Consider the following 16169-nt stretch of genomic DNA (forward strand, 5'->3'; position numbering starts at 1 on the left):
ACCATGAATACAAAAGGTTGCTGTAAAAGTCGGCAGAGAAATAAGTGTGAGAAAGCTTCGGCGAAGCACCTGCGTATCAGCTCAGCCGCCTGACGACGCCTCCTGGCTCTCCTGCGTGCTTTCATTCCTCGCCACCCCGACTGGATCACTAACACTGCACAAACACATACATGCACATATTTAAGGTACCACAACTTTAATAGTCATTTAGAATAAGCTAAAGCCTAAGCCTAAGATAAGCATAAGATAATATAAGATAAACCTTTAATAGTCCCACAGAGGGGAAATTTGCAGTTTACAGCAGCAAAGAGGCATCAATAGAAAAAGTAATAACACAGTAATAATAATAACACACGATAAACAATAAACTGGTATACAATAATAATAATAATAAGAAAGATAAATAATAAGAAATACTAGTATATAAAAAGATAACTGACGGATATTTACAGATGGATATTTACATAATTGCACGTTGCAGTGGGTGAAAGATATTGCACATTATTTCCCTTATGTACATTTATTGTCAGGTTAGAAATAAACCTAAATGCCCTGGGTCCTCTATTGACCTATTCATTTTTATTTTTAATCTTTATGTATGTACTATTAAAACTACTATGATTGTGTAGCTGTACAGCATTTTGATCAACCTTACTTGTTTTAAATCAAACAGGCAACAGTGTTAAAAAAAGAGCCATCAATTATGATAACTAGATATTTATCTGAGTTTAAGGAAGTATTCTATGTGGTAGAAGCACGAAACCTGCGTGTCTGATGCGCTGATACTTGGCTTTCTCTCGGTAGCCTCTCCACGACGTCTGCAGGGTCACCGCTGGAGCGAAACAGAGAACAGAGAGAGTAAAGCTTGACTCAGACTTCCTCATGCAGGTCTCTCACAAGTCTTACGGTGGATGTGTCACACGCAGGAATGCATTCAGAGCCCAGCTTGAAGATCGTCGCTGATATGGGTTTAAATGTGCAGCCATGTGATGTCTTTATTACTGGGTAGCCTTTGAATGTGTACTCTCACAAAAGTTCCCCACAAATGTAACATCTGTTGGGGCGTGCATGTCATTTTGGCTTTTTACGATCCGAGTCGGGTCACGCACCTATCTCAGGCTTCTTGGCCTCTAGTGCATCTTCAGTGCTGAAGAGGGTTTTTGGAAAACGGATGAAGATTTTCGATCTGCAGAAAAGTGAGAAAGTATGATCAATTAAAGCTGAAGGGAATGTGATGGAAAAAAAAATCCACTGTTAATTTTTCTGGAACTAAGGCCATCAAATATTGTGGTTTTGATAAATTCCTCGCTATCGTTTCCTTCCTGTGAGGCTCTATTTATATCACTGACTTTCTTTTAGTTAACTCGACTACTTGAGTTTGAGTTTGATTTTTCTGTCAAGGCAAATTGAAAACGAGAAAAAAAAAAGTATTATTTTTCCTGAACTTTAAATCATTTGAAAGTATTTGCATTATGTTTGTCGTTTTGTTACATCTTTAACATGACCCTAACTTTCAACTTGACACAGTCCTCTTGCTGTACGTACCTGCCCAGTTTGTACTCCTCTGCCTTATAGCCAAGGTGGTTGACCAGTGTAGAAACGCCGTCCACCAGTTTCCCCTGCCAGTTTGGCCACGTCTCCGGACACAGAGGCTTATACCTGAAGGCATCTGCAGGTCAGTATAAGAGCAGTCGGAGGTAAACAGAAAGACAGCAGCAGCCAGTCCCTCAGAGAGGAGGTCCGTCACCTTTGCAGGAAGGCCTCAAAGCGACGACGGTAGGCGAAGCCAGCTCTCCTCACCCTCAAGTTTTCCATCAGACCCAAGTACTTCACCTGGTGTCTGACCAGAACTTCATCAAACCGTCCTGCAGGCAGGAATGCACACCGCTCATGAGTGTAAATATATTTGGGTGTAATATTCTATACAAGCTAAAACCAAAAAGAAATTGGCCTTAAATACCCAAAACACACATTTTAAGGATGGGTATTGGCAAAGGACCTCACGATACGATACACATCATGACACTTGAGTCACAACGATACGATATTACGATAACCAAATTTTGTGATATATTGCGATCTTATACATAGTTTGCTGAAAACTGTAAAAGGCATTATGCATCTTAAAATCCAAGTTGCACTTACATCAGATTGTAGTGATAATTCATGGGACAAACTGAGTCAAAACAATGTCATTCAAATTATCATGCCGTTTTATTATAACTATACAAGCTAAAGTTTCAACATATTTGCATATATGTTTTTACATAATATGAAATTAGCATTAACAATATTATTCAAGCCCTTGTATACAATAAAGTCATACTGGATTTACAATCCGTCATGATTTAATATTTGGAGAAAAAAAAATTGATATTCAATCGGCCGGCAAAGTATCACAATATTTTGCCATATCAATATTTTTGCCCACCCGTAACACATTGTAATTGAATAAAGAATAAAAATAAAACGTGGAGTGTCTGGTATGTTGTCACCATCCCACAATGATAATAGAAATGAGAATCTACCACCCAAGCCATCGAAATACACATGACTTTTTTCTTTGCTTTCATGTAGGATCTACTATAAACTATTTATCTTATCTTATTATTTAACTTATCTTAGAAGTGGATTCATATAATAGTATGTAAATGTGTACCTGGCTGCTTGGCATCGTTAGGTTTGATGCAACGCACGTAGGATGGCTCTTTAGACATGAGGATCTCCATTAGTTTCATCAGGCTGTTTTTGAACTGACTGGCAGCCTGAGGAGAAAAAAAATACATGAAAGTGGGAGGAATTTTATGTAAATCCATGTCTATGACTCAGCAAATGAGTGAAATGAGAGAAAACACTCATGAGTTTCTTTACTACTACTTGTGCAGGCATCAGAAGAACTGATTAAAAACAAAAACGCTATGTGAGTGCAGGTGCGATAAAGATGCATACCATCCCTGTACGTTTGTGGTCGATCACTTCCTCTCTGCTGAAGCAATGACTTAGGATCTGGTTGTCTGACTGGCACATGACCTAAATAGTATACGCAAAACCACAAAAACTGTGAGTTCACATGGCACAACCCTCATCTTCCTCTTCAATCGGGCAAGTTAGAAGTTGTGGTAAGGTAAGGCTTTATTGTGCATTTGTATCATCCTCACCTCTTTCAGGTTCCTGTTTAGCAGATCATTGTTCTTGTCTAGGAAACCTGAGAGAGAGAGAGAGACAGAGAGAGAGAGTGTGTGTGTGAAAATCCCCCAAAAAAACACAGTCATTGAGGAATCAGCTGGTTGTGAGTCACGTTTTCTTTTTAAATTCCTCCTTACCGTTGACATTATAATTGACCTCTCCTGCATAATGCAGCAACCTGAACTCGTCCCTGCTCATCACCCTGCGGGTTTTCCCGTTCGCCAGCTTGTGCCTGGAGGATATACCCATGAAGATGCACTAGCATACACAGACTGGAAACTGTATTCGACCAAAGGTGATACATACGTGATGAAATGGGGATGGCTGCCCACTGTGTCCTCAAGTTTCTCCAAAAAGGAGCCGTCGCAGGTCTCACCAGGTCTCAAACACTCCTCATCCTGACAGACAGTCACGGTATTTAACTTACAGTGACAGAGGAGAAAAAAAAAAAAAAACTTGCAGAAGTTGTACACACCAGGATGGAGATGATCCCTTTGTGCTTCTCTTCTATCAGGTCACAAATTATCTTGTTGTCAAAGTATTGCACCGTCTCCCACTTGATTATAAAGACAACAATGTTAAGTCACCATTGCAATGGAAAAATATCCACACAGACATCAAAAGTGTTAAAAAAAACAACCAAACAAGTAAATGCATTTACTGCAATCCCCTCTGTCTCGTACTCCTCCTGCTCAGATCTGAGGGTGAGCTCAATGAAAAGCTGCTGGAGCTTCTCATTGCAGTAGTTGATGCAGAACTGCTCGAAACTGAAAGCAAAGGGACAGGATATTAAAGCCAGGCAAGTTATCCCTTTTCTGCTTTTGATGCAAATAATGTATCTGATTCATTTGGACAGTACCAACAGAAACAAAAGTAATGGCCTCTGGACCCCAATGGATCGCTATACAACCAGCCGGAGGTACAACACATGTAGCGTAAACAGAAAAACAACCAGATGAAAGACATCCAAAATATCAGTTTTAAAGTAAAACCTGCTGATTCAAGGTGTTATTAGCAATTCTGTCGCCATCTTCGTTATTTCACACCCCTGCATGAGTTTTAACACCTGGATTGGTTGGGTACGCTCTGTACTGGTGCTAATCACAGCGAATGGGGAAAGCGTATGGCCATATGTCTGAGGCCCCGTTTACACGGAGCAAAAACTGAGGCGTTTTCATGCGTTTTGGCCGTTCGTTTACATGAAAACGGAGCTCAAAGTCACCAAAAACGATAATTTCTGAAAACTCCGGCCAAAGTGGAGATTTTCAAAAACTCCGTTTTCACGTTTGCGTCTAAACAGAGGAAAACGGAGATTTAGGCTTCAGAACGTCATATTATGCAACAGACACGTCACCAGCGTCATGAGTGCGACTGTTTACAATTAGTTTGGCCACCGTCAATATTTTCTTGTATTTTACCTGTTTTATATTCTAAAGTCACACTTAAAAGTAACTCCACTTCTCTGTCACTCCAAACGAAAGACTCTCGTTCCGTCTTGGAAGTAAAGCCTGAATTATGGTCGTTAAATCGACGCGTACCCTACGCCGTAGGCTCTGCGTTGGTGTAACGCGGAACCACAAATCAGCCTTAACTGGAAGTTACACGTGTCATTTGTTGATGTTTTTCCAAGATTCTGATTGGCTGGCATGACGTTAACAGCATATTCATGCGGATCCGTGTAAACGAAGAGATTTTGAAAACGATCTTGTGTAAACGATGGAATTTTTCAAAACGTAGAGGGGGAAATATCCGTTTTTGTAAATACCCGGCTATGTGTAAACGGGGCCTGAGTGTCACGGGGAGCACAGAGACTTTAAAGACATGCTGTCTGAATTTTAAATTAGGCTCAATGCATGATAGCATTGCTGGTTAAATGCATGTGAACTAGCAAAAGTACATTGAAGGAGATAAAACTGAGAAAAACCTTTTGTTCACAATATTTACTATAAAGCAGATTAAGATAGAACAGAGTAAGGATTATACCTGTTATGCTGTAGGACCTCAAAGCCATAAATATCTAGAAGGCCGATGACCGAGGAGCCTTTGCTGCTGTGGTAGATTTCATCCTGCACGCAAAGTACAAATAACTGATGAAAACCCGAAGACACAGAAAAAGAAATGATGACAGTATTTCTGCTGTCGCTGCACCTTCAAAGCCAGCGACTGGTTGATCTTCTCCACCAACCAAGTGAAGGTTCGGCCATACACAGCCTTGGCTAAAGCGTCACGGGCCGACACTGCCTGCTCGTAGTTGAGCGGGCTGATCATCTGGAATAAGCACAAAAAAGTCCAGATGAGATGTAAACACTCAGAACACAACAAACGAGCAAAAGCCAGAAGATAATCACCTCTTCTCCTTTGGCAGTGAGTTTCTTGTGAGTGAGTGCCTCCTTCAGGGCTGAGCCATCAACACCCAGCAGCTGCGAAATGACAACACATCTGTTCTCCAGGACACTGTTTTCATACATATTTGAGCATCCAGTAATTTCGCTGGGACTGCGCTGACCTTCTGGAGATTTGACATCTGGGTCTCTGAGGTGATATAAGTTTCTCCTTCCTCCCCTTCCCCGAAGAGAGTGTTACCCAGATGGAGAACACTGGCGATGATGTTCATCAGTTCCTGTGGTTCAACATGGGAAAAACAGATCTGAACAACCTCATAGACAAACTCATTTGAAGGCTTTTATTATGCTGATAAAAGTGATGTTCGGATTGTGTAAACAAAGTGAGATAACGAACAGAGTCATGGCAGAAAATACTTTCAGTACTTTCAAATGTTGTTTTAAGGTTGGCCATCTCGGATCCAACTTCTCTACATGGTCAACTCTTCCATTTTCACATAGGCATAAACTCCGGTTTCCTCCCACAGTCCAAAAACATGCATGCTAGGTAAATTGATCATTCTAAATTGCCCGTAGGTGTGAGTGTGAGTGTGTCTGGTTGTTTGTGGGGACTGCGGGTGGAAACTAGCATTTCTGCTAAACCCGGTGTATTTACACTGCCTAATGTAGTGTTAATTAATATGCATTGTCCCGTCTAAATAAACTTTGAAACATATATTTGGGTTTCTGTAAATGTAGTTTTTTTCTTTAATATCCAATCAAACAACTTTGAAGTAAAAATATATTTTTCAAAAAAATGAGTGAAATCAAAACTAAATACAGTTAAATGTTCTAATTTAAAGCCACTCCATAACGTAATAATACCTCTGACCACATGGAGGCAGCATATCACAAGAAAGTTGATGTGACAACCTCCAGCACAAGAAAGTGCACCTCTAGTGGGAGAAAGCGGTATTACATGATGTGCCAGCCTGTCCCTACTCATTAGCACATCATTGTTGAGGTTCTTCTGTCAGCACAGCAGGTCAACATGTCCCCATGTGCTCAGAAGTGTTATTACTAGAGTGGCTTTAAGACCCCAGAGAACGGTTTGAGCTTTGGTTTCTGCTGAACCTTCAAGACTACAAAACTTTGGATTTGCACATCAAACTTAGAAAGTTTGCTCTAAAAGCCAATCAAGCGACTCCATTCAGATTTTAGTCAATTGTTTTTTTTACTTGCAATAAAACAACTAAGGACGAGAGTTGAGATGTTGACCCTCACTCACTCACTCATCTTCTCCCGCTTTTCTGTTACCGGGTCGCGGGGGCAGCAGCCTCAGCAGGGATGCCCAGACTTCCCTCACCCCAGACACCTCCTCCAGCTCTTCCGGGGGGAGTCCGAGGCGTTCCCAGGCCAGCCGAGAGACATAGTCTCTCCAGCGTGTCCTGGGTCTTCCCCGGGGTCTCCTCCCGGTGGGACATGCCTGGAACACCTCCCTAGGGAGGCGTCCAGGAGGCATCCGGTACAGATGCCCAAGCCACCTCAGCTGACTCCTCTCAATGTGGAGGAGTAGCGGCTCGACTCCGAGCTCCTCCCGGGTGACCGAACTCCTCACCCTATCTCTAAGGGAGCGTCCAGCCACCCTGCGGAGGAAACTCATCTCGGCCGCTTGTATCCGCGATCTTGTCCTTTCGGTCACTACCCAAAGTTCATGACCATAGGTGAGGGTAGGGGCGTAGATTGACCGGTAAATCGAGAGCTTCGCCTTTCGACTCAGCTCCCTCTTCACCACGACGGTCCAGTACATCGACCGCATTACTGCGGACGCTGCACCGATCCGCCTGTCAATCTCACGCTCCATTGTTCCCTCACTCGTGAACAAGATCCCGAGATACTTAAACTCCTCCACCTGAGGCAGGACTTCTCCCCCCAACCGGAGAAGGCATGCCACCCTTTTCCGGTCGAGAACCATGGCCTCGGTCTTGGAGGTGCTGATTCTCATCCCTGCCGCGTCGCACTCGGCCGCAAACCGCCCCAGCACATGCTGGAGGTCCCGGTCTGATGAAGCCAACAGGACAACATCATCTGCAAAAAGCAGAGATGAAATCCTGAGGTTCCCAAACCGGATCCCCTCCGGCCCCTGGCTGCGCCTAGAAATCCTGTCCATAAAGATTATGAACAGGACCGGTGACAAAGGGCAGCCCTGCCGGAGTCCAACATGCACCGGGAACAAGTCTGACTTACTGCCGGCAATGCGAACCAGACTCCTGCTTCGATCATACAGAGACCGGACAGCCCTTAGTAGAGGGCCCCGGACTCCATACTCACTCAGCACCCCCCACAGAATGGCACGAGGGACACGGTCAAATGCCTTCTCCAGATCCACAAAACACATGTAGACTGGTTGGGCAAATTCCCATGAACCCTCGAGCACCCTGCGGAGGGTATAGAGCTGGTCCAGTGTTCCACGACCGGGACGAAAACCGCATTGTTCCTCCTGAATCCGAGGTTCGACTATCGGCCGTAATCTCCTCTCCAGTACCCTGGCGTAGACTTTCCCCGGGAGGCTGAGAAGTGTGATCCCCCTGTAGTTGGAACACACTCTCCGGTCCCCCTTTTTAAACAGAGGGGTGGCAAACCGGGGTGGTGGATGTTGACCCTGCCCCCCCTAAATGAGCTGCAGGACTGAACTCATGGTTGACCAGAGAGCTGTTGTATCTGTATAGATGCAGACATGTCATGAATTCCGGAAACTGTGTCAAGTTTTGAAAGAGGAAGAGCATCTAACTTTTAAAGTGACATTTCATGTAATAATATGTTATGTTTAGCAAATCCGAAGAGTTGCATACGGCTGTCATCAACACTGTGGCTGTTTCTGACCTGCACTTCTTCTGCACTGAAGCCGATCACAGGAAGGGCCTTCATCACCACTTTCCAACTATTCTTGTCGTTTATGGAGCTCACTCTTGGACAGTTCCCCTGAAGAGAAAATATGATTAATTTCACCACACAGCTGCTGGTATAACTGCACGGGCCTTTGCTGAGATCGAAGAAACTGCCTCATATTCTACCTTGACCAGATAGCGGTAATTTTGAGGGTTCCTTTCCAGGCCCAGTGTGTTCAGAAGGTCATCGTCTCCTCCCTCCAGGAGCTGATAGAAGATGTGGAAGTTTCTTTCGCCATGGTTTTGATGTACGACACGTGATTTCTCCAGCAGGTAGTTGAGGATGTGAGCACCCACCGGTGCTCCCTTAGAGACATAACACAAAACATTGAATTACAGTAGATGGAAGCTGTAAGATGCTGGTTGAACGTCCCATCGTCTTAAATATTTAATCTATCGACAATCTGATTTTGACAAAGAATGAGAAAAAAACGGGAAACTTTTACCTTAAAGTCAAATTGGATATCCATGTATTTCCCAAAGCGACTGGAGTTGTCATTCCTCAATGTTTTGGCGTTACCAAATGCCTAAACGAAGTAAGACATGGCATTAAAAGAAACAGGGCCCATTAATTAAGTTATACGGTTCAAAGAAAGCCTTTAAAGGAGCATGAGGCAGGATTGAGGCAGGATTTATGAAAAAAAATTTCTAGTAATAATGTCAGATGAAGCGTTCCAAACCAAAAAGAATGAGCCCTCTAGTGTATCTCTCCTTTGCCTTGAACAGGCTGTGTGCTGCAAAATGTGCTGCAATTCGGTCCCGAATTTCCCGCGCTGTACTGTGGATGTGACGTCACATGACGCTGCATGCACGTTCTCCCCGTTCTCCCGTGCCGGCTTCACTGTTGGTTGCAGTACCCCCAACGGCCGTCGTGGCAAAGGGTGGCGCTAAAGAGTCTAATTTCTTAAAAGGAGCCTCATGCTCCTTTAAATGTAGTTAAGATAAGTCAGATCAGTATCAATGGCTGTTTAGTTTAAAAAGATAACATACTTCCAGAACAGGGTTGGACTGCAGGAGGCGGTCGCCCAGCGCAGCCATGTGATCGTTAGCCGGGCAGGTAACGGCAAAGTACAGGAGGATCTTCTTGGAGGCTTCTGTTTTTCCTGCTCCGCTCTCCCCTGAAATCAGAATACACTGGTCCTTCCTCTCCGTCCGCATGGCCCGGTACGTGTTGTCCGATAAGGCATAGCTGGTAGAAAACAGAAAGGATGCTTCAGCAACGTGCAGGAACACAAACAACACACAAACACCACTATAAATCTGTTAAATTAATGACCCAGACATGTTTCTGAGGAATGTGATACCCGGCGGACCCAAGACCCAAGAAGTTTTTTTGCCAGAAGTAAAGGTGGGAGACTGCGAGATAGTGTTTCCTGAGAGTAAGGAAATATTCCTTCAAAGGGAAACTGATATAAGAAAGTGGTTTAAATGAACTGTTTATATCAACATTTGCTGCAGCAAACTTCGAGAACTAATCATGGATTGTATATAAATAAATCATTTATAGACTTTCATCAAAGTACGCATGTATCATTCAGTGTGGTAAACAATTTGGCAGATTTTTCATTTTTTTTGTATTTTTCTTCAGTGAATGTTTTGAATATTTCAGTATTTGTCAAACAAGCGTGTTCAGGGACCGCAGAGCGACTCACATGTGAGGCGATATCTCGTAGAAGCTGACCCCTCTGTAACGCTCCATCTGCTGCTTGGAGTAAATCTCCAGGTCCTTATAAGGGTTCACCGAAACCAACACTGATCCGATATAAGTCTGTGGTAAAATGTTGGGAAGAGAGAGATTATGTTGAAACTTTATTCCACTAAACACATCAAAATGTTTTGGAAAAAGAAATGAGGAGAGTTGGCCTCATTACATAGATGAGGTTTTCTCTGAAGCGTCGCCGCAGGTTCTCTATGAAGGCCGCCTCACTGTTGTAGTTCTCCAACAGGACAAAGTCCTGCACCCCGACCCTGTCCCGGGCGGACAGGGAGCTCTCCATCACCAGACGCACTCGTCCGTCCACATCCACTTCCTACACAAAAAGGGAGGGGGGTTGAGTCAGTAAAAATGAAGCGACTGAAAGTGAGAGAGGATGGACAAATCTGAGCTTCTCTACAGTTCTCTACAGTCTTAATAACTGGTTAATACAACCCTAATTATTTATCAGTACACATTATGTTTTTGTATTTTAGATATGTATTATATATATATATATATATATATATATATATATATATATATATATATATATATATATATATATATATATATATAGGTTTTTATTGATGCAGCTGTGTTCATAACATACCTAAGTTATTAAGAAAAAACCCCCACAAACTTTTCATATATATATATATATATATATATATATATATATATATATATATATATATATATATATATATATATATATATATATATATATGTATGTATATATGTATATATATATATATATATATATATATATATATATATATATATATATATATATATATATATATATATATATATATATATATACATATATTACAACATTTGGAATGTTGCCATTCCTTTTCATATGAAGAACAGAAAAATTTAAAGTTTTGCCCTCGAGGATACCAAGCGAGTTTCAGTTGTTATTTTGACCCCTTGAATCCCCCAAGAGAGAGAGAGAGAGAGAGAGAGAGAGAGAGAGAGAGAGAGAGAGAGAGAGAGAGAGAGAGAGAATCAGGACCGCCCCTAGAGAGGATGTGGTGTTGGAAGCATGTTGCTCATAAATCTTTATGTACTTTTTAGTGTAAACCCAGCCATCACGGGAGTAACTCGCCAAGGGCACGATTCGATCCCGTATTATCAACAAGCCTGGCTTTTGGACTTGTTAATAAGAATCTGGATTATTTGGAGCCCACTGTCTCCATTTTTTTCCAAAAATAGAGCTGGCAAACTGGTTCCTTTTCAGTGTGTGAAGGTCCATCCCAGATTCCTCTGAGTCCGGAGACAGACGTCACTTCGGGACAAAGTTTACATAAGGCATCCTCTTTGGGCTTTACAGTTTTAAGCAGTATCTTTTGATATGGAGCATAAGGGACCACACACTCTGGTAAGGTCTACTCAGAGATACTGGAGAGGAGCGTCATTAGATAGTAGAAGCTCTGATCCAAGAGGAGTCGTGGAACAGTGTACTATCTCTCCACCCTCAGTAGGGTCCTGGGGGAGAAATGGGAGTTGGGCCAACTAGTCTCCAGTGCTTTGTGGACCTGGAGAAGACATTTGACCGTCTCCATCAGGGACGGGTGCTCTGGGAGTATTGGGTGGCTTATATACCGTAGGGTCCGGTCCCTGTGTGTCCCATGTCAGATCTTGTTCTGCATCGCTGTCAGTAAGTTGGATCAGTGAAGGTTGGACTCCCCCAAGACTGTCACCGTTTCTGTTCATTACTCTTGTGGGACGAATTTCTAGGTGCAGCCAAGGAGTGGAGGGGTTCTGGGTTGGTGACCTTAGAATTGGGTCTCTGCTTTTTGCAGATGATGTAGTTCTGTTGGGTTCATCAGGCTATGACCTTCGACTCTTGCTGGAGGCATTCACAGCCAAATGTGAAGCGGCTGGGATGAGAATCAACACCTCCAATTCAAGATCATGGTCCTCAGCCAGAAAAGGGTGGGCCGGGTGGGCCGGGGATCAGATTCTGCCCCAAGCAGAGGAGTTAATGCACCTCAGGGGCGTTTTCACGAGTGAGGGAAGGATGGATGGAGAGAGTTGAGAGGCGGATTGGGCCAGTGTCCATAGTGATGCGTACGCTGCATTGTTCTGCCAAAAGGCAAAGCTCTCGATCTATCAGTCAGCCTACATTCCCACCCTTGTTTATGGTCATGAGCTGTAGGTAATGACCGAAAGAACAACATTGCGGATACAAGCGGCCAAAGGGAGTTTCCTCAACAGGGCCTCTTCCTTAGCGATAGGGTGAGAAGCTCAGCCATCCGGGAGGGGCTCAGAGTAGAGCCGGAGCTCCTCCGCACCAAGAGGAGTTGGAGGAGGCGGCTTGAGCATCTGGTGAGGATGCCTCCTGGACGCCTCCTTGGTAAGGTTTTCCGGGTACATCCCACTGGGAGTAGGCCCCGGGGAATACCTAGGCTACATTTTGTGATTTTGATTTTTTGATTGTGTTCCTCGCTTAGCCTGGGAACGCCCTGGGATCCCTCCAGATGAGCTGGACGAAGTGGCTGGGGAAATGGAAGTCTGCCCTTCCCTGCTTAGGCTACTGCGCCGGCTATCCAACCCCAGATACAAATGCATGGAAGGATGGATATTTTAATATGGCTCCAGTTACATCAGCTGTTGATAAATGATGGTTCTGAGAGATCACAGATGTCCAACTCAGGCTTGCACCTTGGCCCTTTATGGACTGAGATTCCTCAAGATTCCTTGAACCATTTAATATAATTTCCTGAGATATATTTTGCTTTGACCTTTCTTACTGGCAGTACAATATGCTTGTACCAACTTGTTTTGTAATGTCTTACAGGCCTGAAAAGCAAAAATTTCATTATATGGACAAATTAAATGAAGCTGACCAGCAAAGAATAACAAAAAACCCCTCCATGAAGTATCTTGGAATCACGTTGTCACTCAGAATCACTGTGTTAATTTTGAGTTTTCCTCATTGTTCCAACTATGTCACGTTTGTAGTTGTAGATGTAATTATCTGCTGTGCAAAAGCAGGGGGCACAAACGCTCCCCTTTCATCTGAATCTTATTACAGTCACTCAGTTGTGAAAAAACATCTGGTGCCCAGGGTTACAAGTCTTACCACACAACATTTTACGAAGTCAATTCAGTCTATGGAGACGCTTAACACATATTTCCAGAATACTTTCCTAATATCGCCCGCAAATAATTTGATACTGAATGGCTTTAAACACAAACCAGCCCCACCACGCCCTGCCAAGATTATACAATGGAGATATTCAAGGAATCCTAATGATAAACAGAAAAGACAGACTCGTCTGTTATGTGATGGGGTGATAGTGTAATATGATGTATGTACACTTCTATATCAGCAGACGGGGTTTAACTTGTGTACATGTCAACCGCAACCATGATGGCAAACATCAGCGTGCAGACGGGACAGAATTAAAAAGCAGCACCGTCTGTTCAGAAGAGCGACACACAGAACCACATCATAAGAAACATTACATTTTAATAGTCAATACTCACTGCTGATAATAATCCAGGCATTAAGTCGGTCCTCCACACCCCGAAGCAACTGAAAGAGCCTTATGCTCACTATCAAAGGCTCAATCACAAGGGAAGCCCTTCTGTTTCACGCTCACACAGAGAAAACAAGCAGAAAGTGGAACAAAGGGGCTAGACTTCCACATGACTTCTGTTTTTCTTGAATGCAACAGCCTCTCAAGGGTCTCATTCTGCTGGTTAATGCTGCTAACAGGTCATTATCTCAGAGCGTTTGATGCAGGAAGAAAGAAAAAAATTGAGAAGGACAACAGTGGAAGAGAGCCAAGAGCAAAAAGAAAGTCAGGGGACACTTCCACTGCAGCGCCTTCTCAGTGCTTCAGCTGGGAAGTATTGTTCTCCTGCTTGCAGGTGGGCTTCCTACAGATAGCGGCTACAGTTCGCAGTCAGATTTTCCAAAGGATACATGCAAGGAATGTGAAGGTCAGCCTGGGGGCAGTTTTTCACTGGATGCCTTTAATTTTTTTTCACTCCCGCAACTGTGATATTCATGTGTGAAAAAATTCCTTTGCACAAGTGTTGGCGTTGGGAGTGCTGCTAATTATACTTTATAATATCCCCAATGACACTGGAGGACTTTTCTTGAATAGGAAAACAATTATTAATAATGAAGTAGTGTCTTTGGCAGGAGCTCGGTTCACATTGTGTCTAATAACTCGGTCTTCACACCTCATTATGGAACTTCGGCGCTCCGTATTAAACTTCCATGGTAGATGATAATGGCCTGCCCTTCCTGGATCTGAGCTTCAGCAGACTTGTTTGGCCTGCAAACTACATTCCATCTTCCTTAGATCTCTGACAAATTTGAAATGGATCTGTGATGTACAGTAGCTTCTATGCGGACCATACCCACGCAGCAGTACTTTCCTTTTTTTTTTTTTAAAGGGTCTTTCTTGAATCCAGTCATGAGTTTGACTTTTCCCTTAATTTCAGGAATTGCATCACTGTAAACTTTGTGGACTAAAATAACTCTTGACAACAAGAAGCACTCATCCAGAACAATGGCTTTTGCCTGCAGGGATGAGGAAATCAAATGTTTACGGAAGTGAGAGGCGCTTTCGTTGAGATACCTGCAGAGGTGCAAGCCTGAGGAAGAGACAGAAATCCCTGCAGCTCTGATGATGACGGCGTAATGACCTGAGGCCTGTTGTTGCAGCAGAGGCAGGCCAGAGAGTGCCAGAGAGCTGTAGGGGAATCTGTAGGTCTGTAGGTGCAGTGACAGCCAGCGAGGAGGCTAAGAGTGGGACTTGGCTGCAGGCCCTGTGACTAAAGCTCTGCTGGGCCAGCTGCATACGGGCTGTCTTCCTTATAAGGTACTCCCCACCGCTGTCTCCCGGGGCGAGCTGGTCTGGTACCACAGCTGGTTCCACAACACTCATGTGCCAGTAATGGATATGGTGGAAAAAACCCCGGGTTTCCTCCTTGGATTGCTTTAGTTACAGCCCATACAGAACCCAAAACACACTGAGTCATAGGTGGGAAAGAAAAATCTCCAAGTGACTCATTGTTCTGGTTTGCTTTTCCTTCTTTGGGGTCTGAACGAGTGAATCTGGAGCTTTATTGTAAAGAATACAGTCAATGGAGGGTGGGGGAGGAAGAATACAGTAAATCAATGCAGTGGGCATCACATGAAAACACAACAGAGAGCATTGTGGCACAGGTCTTACCCTGCCTTGGTACCTCATCCTGTCCTTTTACTGCTGGAAGAGCCCCTGAAGTGATAGTTCCTCCTCAGGCCGGCGCTCCTCCTCCTCCTGTCTCAAACAAACTTCTCAGCGGCAACTCTCATCCACCTTTGTCCACGGGTGGCTCGGCTCGGCAGCTCGCCTCCTCTCCCCTCGGTCACTTTCTCCTCGCCTGCTCTCTCTCTCTCTCTCTCTCCTCTCCTTTCTTCCCCCCGTCGCCTGACTCCCCTACAAGGGCGAGGCACATGCACTCAGACCAAAACACTCGCAACTCCTCTCGTTTACACCTTCATTCCATCTCGCCCATGACAGGTCAAAGGGAATGACCGCCCCGCCACCCCTCGGCTATACGCTCTGAAACGAGAGAGCAGGGCAGGAACTCCACTCACACGTCACACTGAAGGAGAGAAAAAAGTCGAGGGAAAGTATGCAGTTGGATCATGAGAAAAAAAAACAAAAAACAGAAAGCGAGCTGGAGAAACGGAGAGCTGAAAGGCTCTGGAAAAACTTAGCTAAGCTCCTCGAACATGTAATTGTGCAGATATGAGAGAGAAAAAAAATCACATGTTGAGATCTCACTGCATTCTTTCTTTCTGTACTTCCCTCCCTGTTCAGTTCGCTCCCTCCCTTCCCTCCACAAGCCGTGACAGATTCACATGGGACGGGAGTTATGGAAAGGTTTTGCCAGCAAAACCGTCTCCTGGTGGCTGTCCTCAGCTATTGATGAAACATCTTACACCATCATACAAATATCTTCTCTGCAGATGTGATTCTGATGTTCTGCATCTGTCTGGTTTGA

The 16169-nt window shown here is 43.9% G+C and overlaps 1 protein-coding gene across 3 annotated transcripts in view; it reads right to left on the minus strand.

Moving 5' to 3' along the window:
- Nucleotides 1-15937, minus strand: part of LOC133459713 (unconventional myosin-Ic-like) — a 20422-nt gene extending 4485 nt beyond the window's left edge. Inside the window, exons 1-23 of one of the 3 annotated variants that reach the window (XM_061739933.1) lie at nucleotides 15366-15937; nucleotides 10327-10485; nucleotides 10108-10223; nucleotides 9446-9644; nucleotides 8902-8982; nucleotides 8582-8761; nucleotides 8391-8489; nucleotides 5693-5806; nucleotides 5535-5606; nucleotides 5335-5454; nucleotides 5170-5252; nucleotides 3848-3953; nucleotides 3662-3742; nucleotides 3493-3584; nucleotides 3324-3418; nucleotides 3159-3205; nucleotides 2950-3030; nucleotides 2660-2765; nucleotides 1748-1865; nucleotides 1546-1659; nucleotides 1110-1186; nucleotides 764-832; nucleotides 70-154 (exon numbers count right to left, since the gene is read on the minus strand). In XM_061739933.1, coding sequence (XP_061595917.1) covers nucleotides 70-154; nucleotides 764-832; nucleotides 1110-1186; nucleotides 1546-1659; nucleotides 1748-1865; nucleotides 2660-2765; nucleotides 2950-3030; nucleotides 3159-3205; nucleotides 3324-3418; nucleotides 3493-3584; nucleotides 3662-3742; nucleotides 3848-3953; nucleotides 5170-5252; nucleotides 5335-5454; nucleotides 5535-5606; nucleotides 5693-5806; nucleotides 8391-8489; nucleotides 8582-8761; nucleotides 8902-8982; nucleotides 9446-9644; nucleotides 10108-10223; nucleotides 10327-10452 — 2261 coding nt within the window. In that variant the 5' untranslated portion in view covers nucleotides 10453-10485; nucleotides 15366-15937. Of the gene's footprint in view, nucleotides 1-69; nucleotides 155-763; nucleotides 833-1109; nucleotides 1187-1545; nucleotides 1660-1747; nucleotides 1866-2659; nucleotides 2766-2949; nucleotides 3031-3158; nucleotides 3206-3323; nucleotides 3419-3492; nucleotides 3585-3661; nucleotides 3743-3847; nucleotides 3954-5169; nucleotides 5253-5334; nucleotides 5455-5534; nucleotides 5607-5692; nucleotides 5807-8390; nucleotides 8490-8581; nucleotides 8762-8901; nucleotides 8983-9445; nucleotides 9645-10107; nucleotides 10224-10326; nucleotides 10486-13649; nucleotides 13896-15352 lie in introns of those variants that run through there. The other 2 variants (XM_061739931.1, XM_061739930.1) reach the window with 2 other exon arrangements.
- Between the last annotated feature and the right edge of the window lie 232 nt (nucleotides 15938-16169).

Source organism: Cololabis saira, chromosome 14 (genome assembly GCF_033807715.1).
Source record: "Cololabis saira isolate AMF1-May2022 chromosome 14, fColSai1.1, whole genome shotgun sequence".
Lineage (NCBI taxonomy): Eukaryota > Metazoa > Chordata > Actinopteri > Beloniformes > Belonidae > Cololabis > Cololabis saira.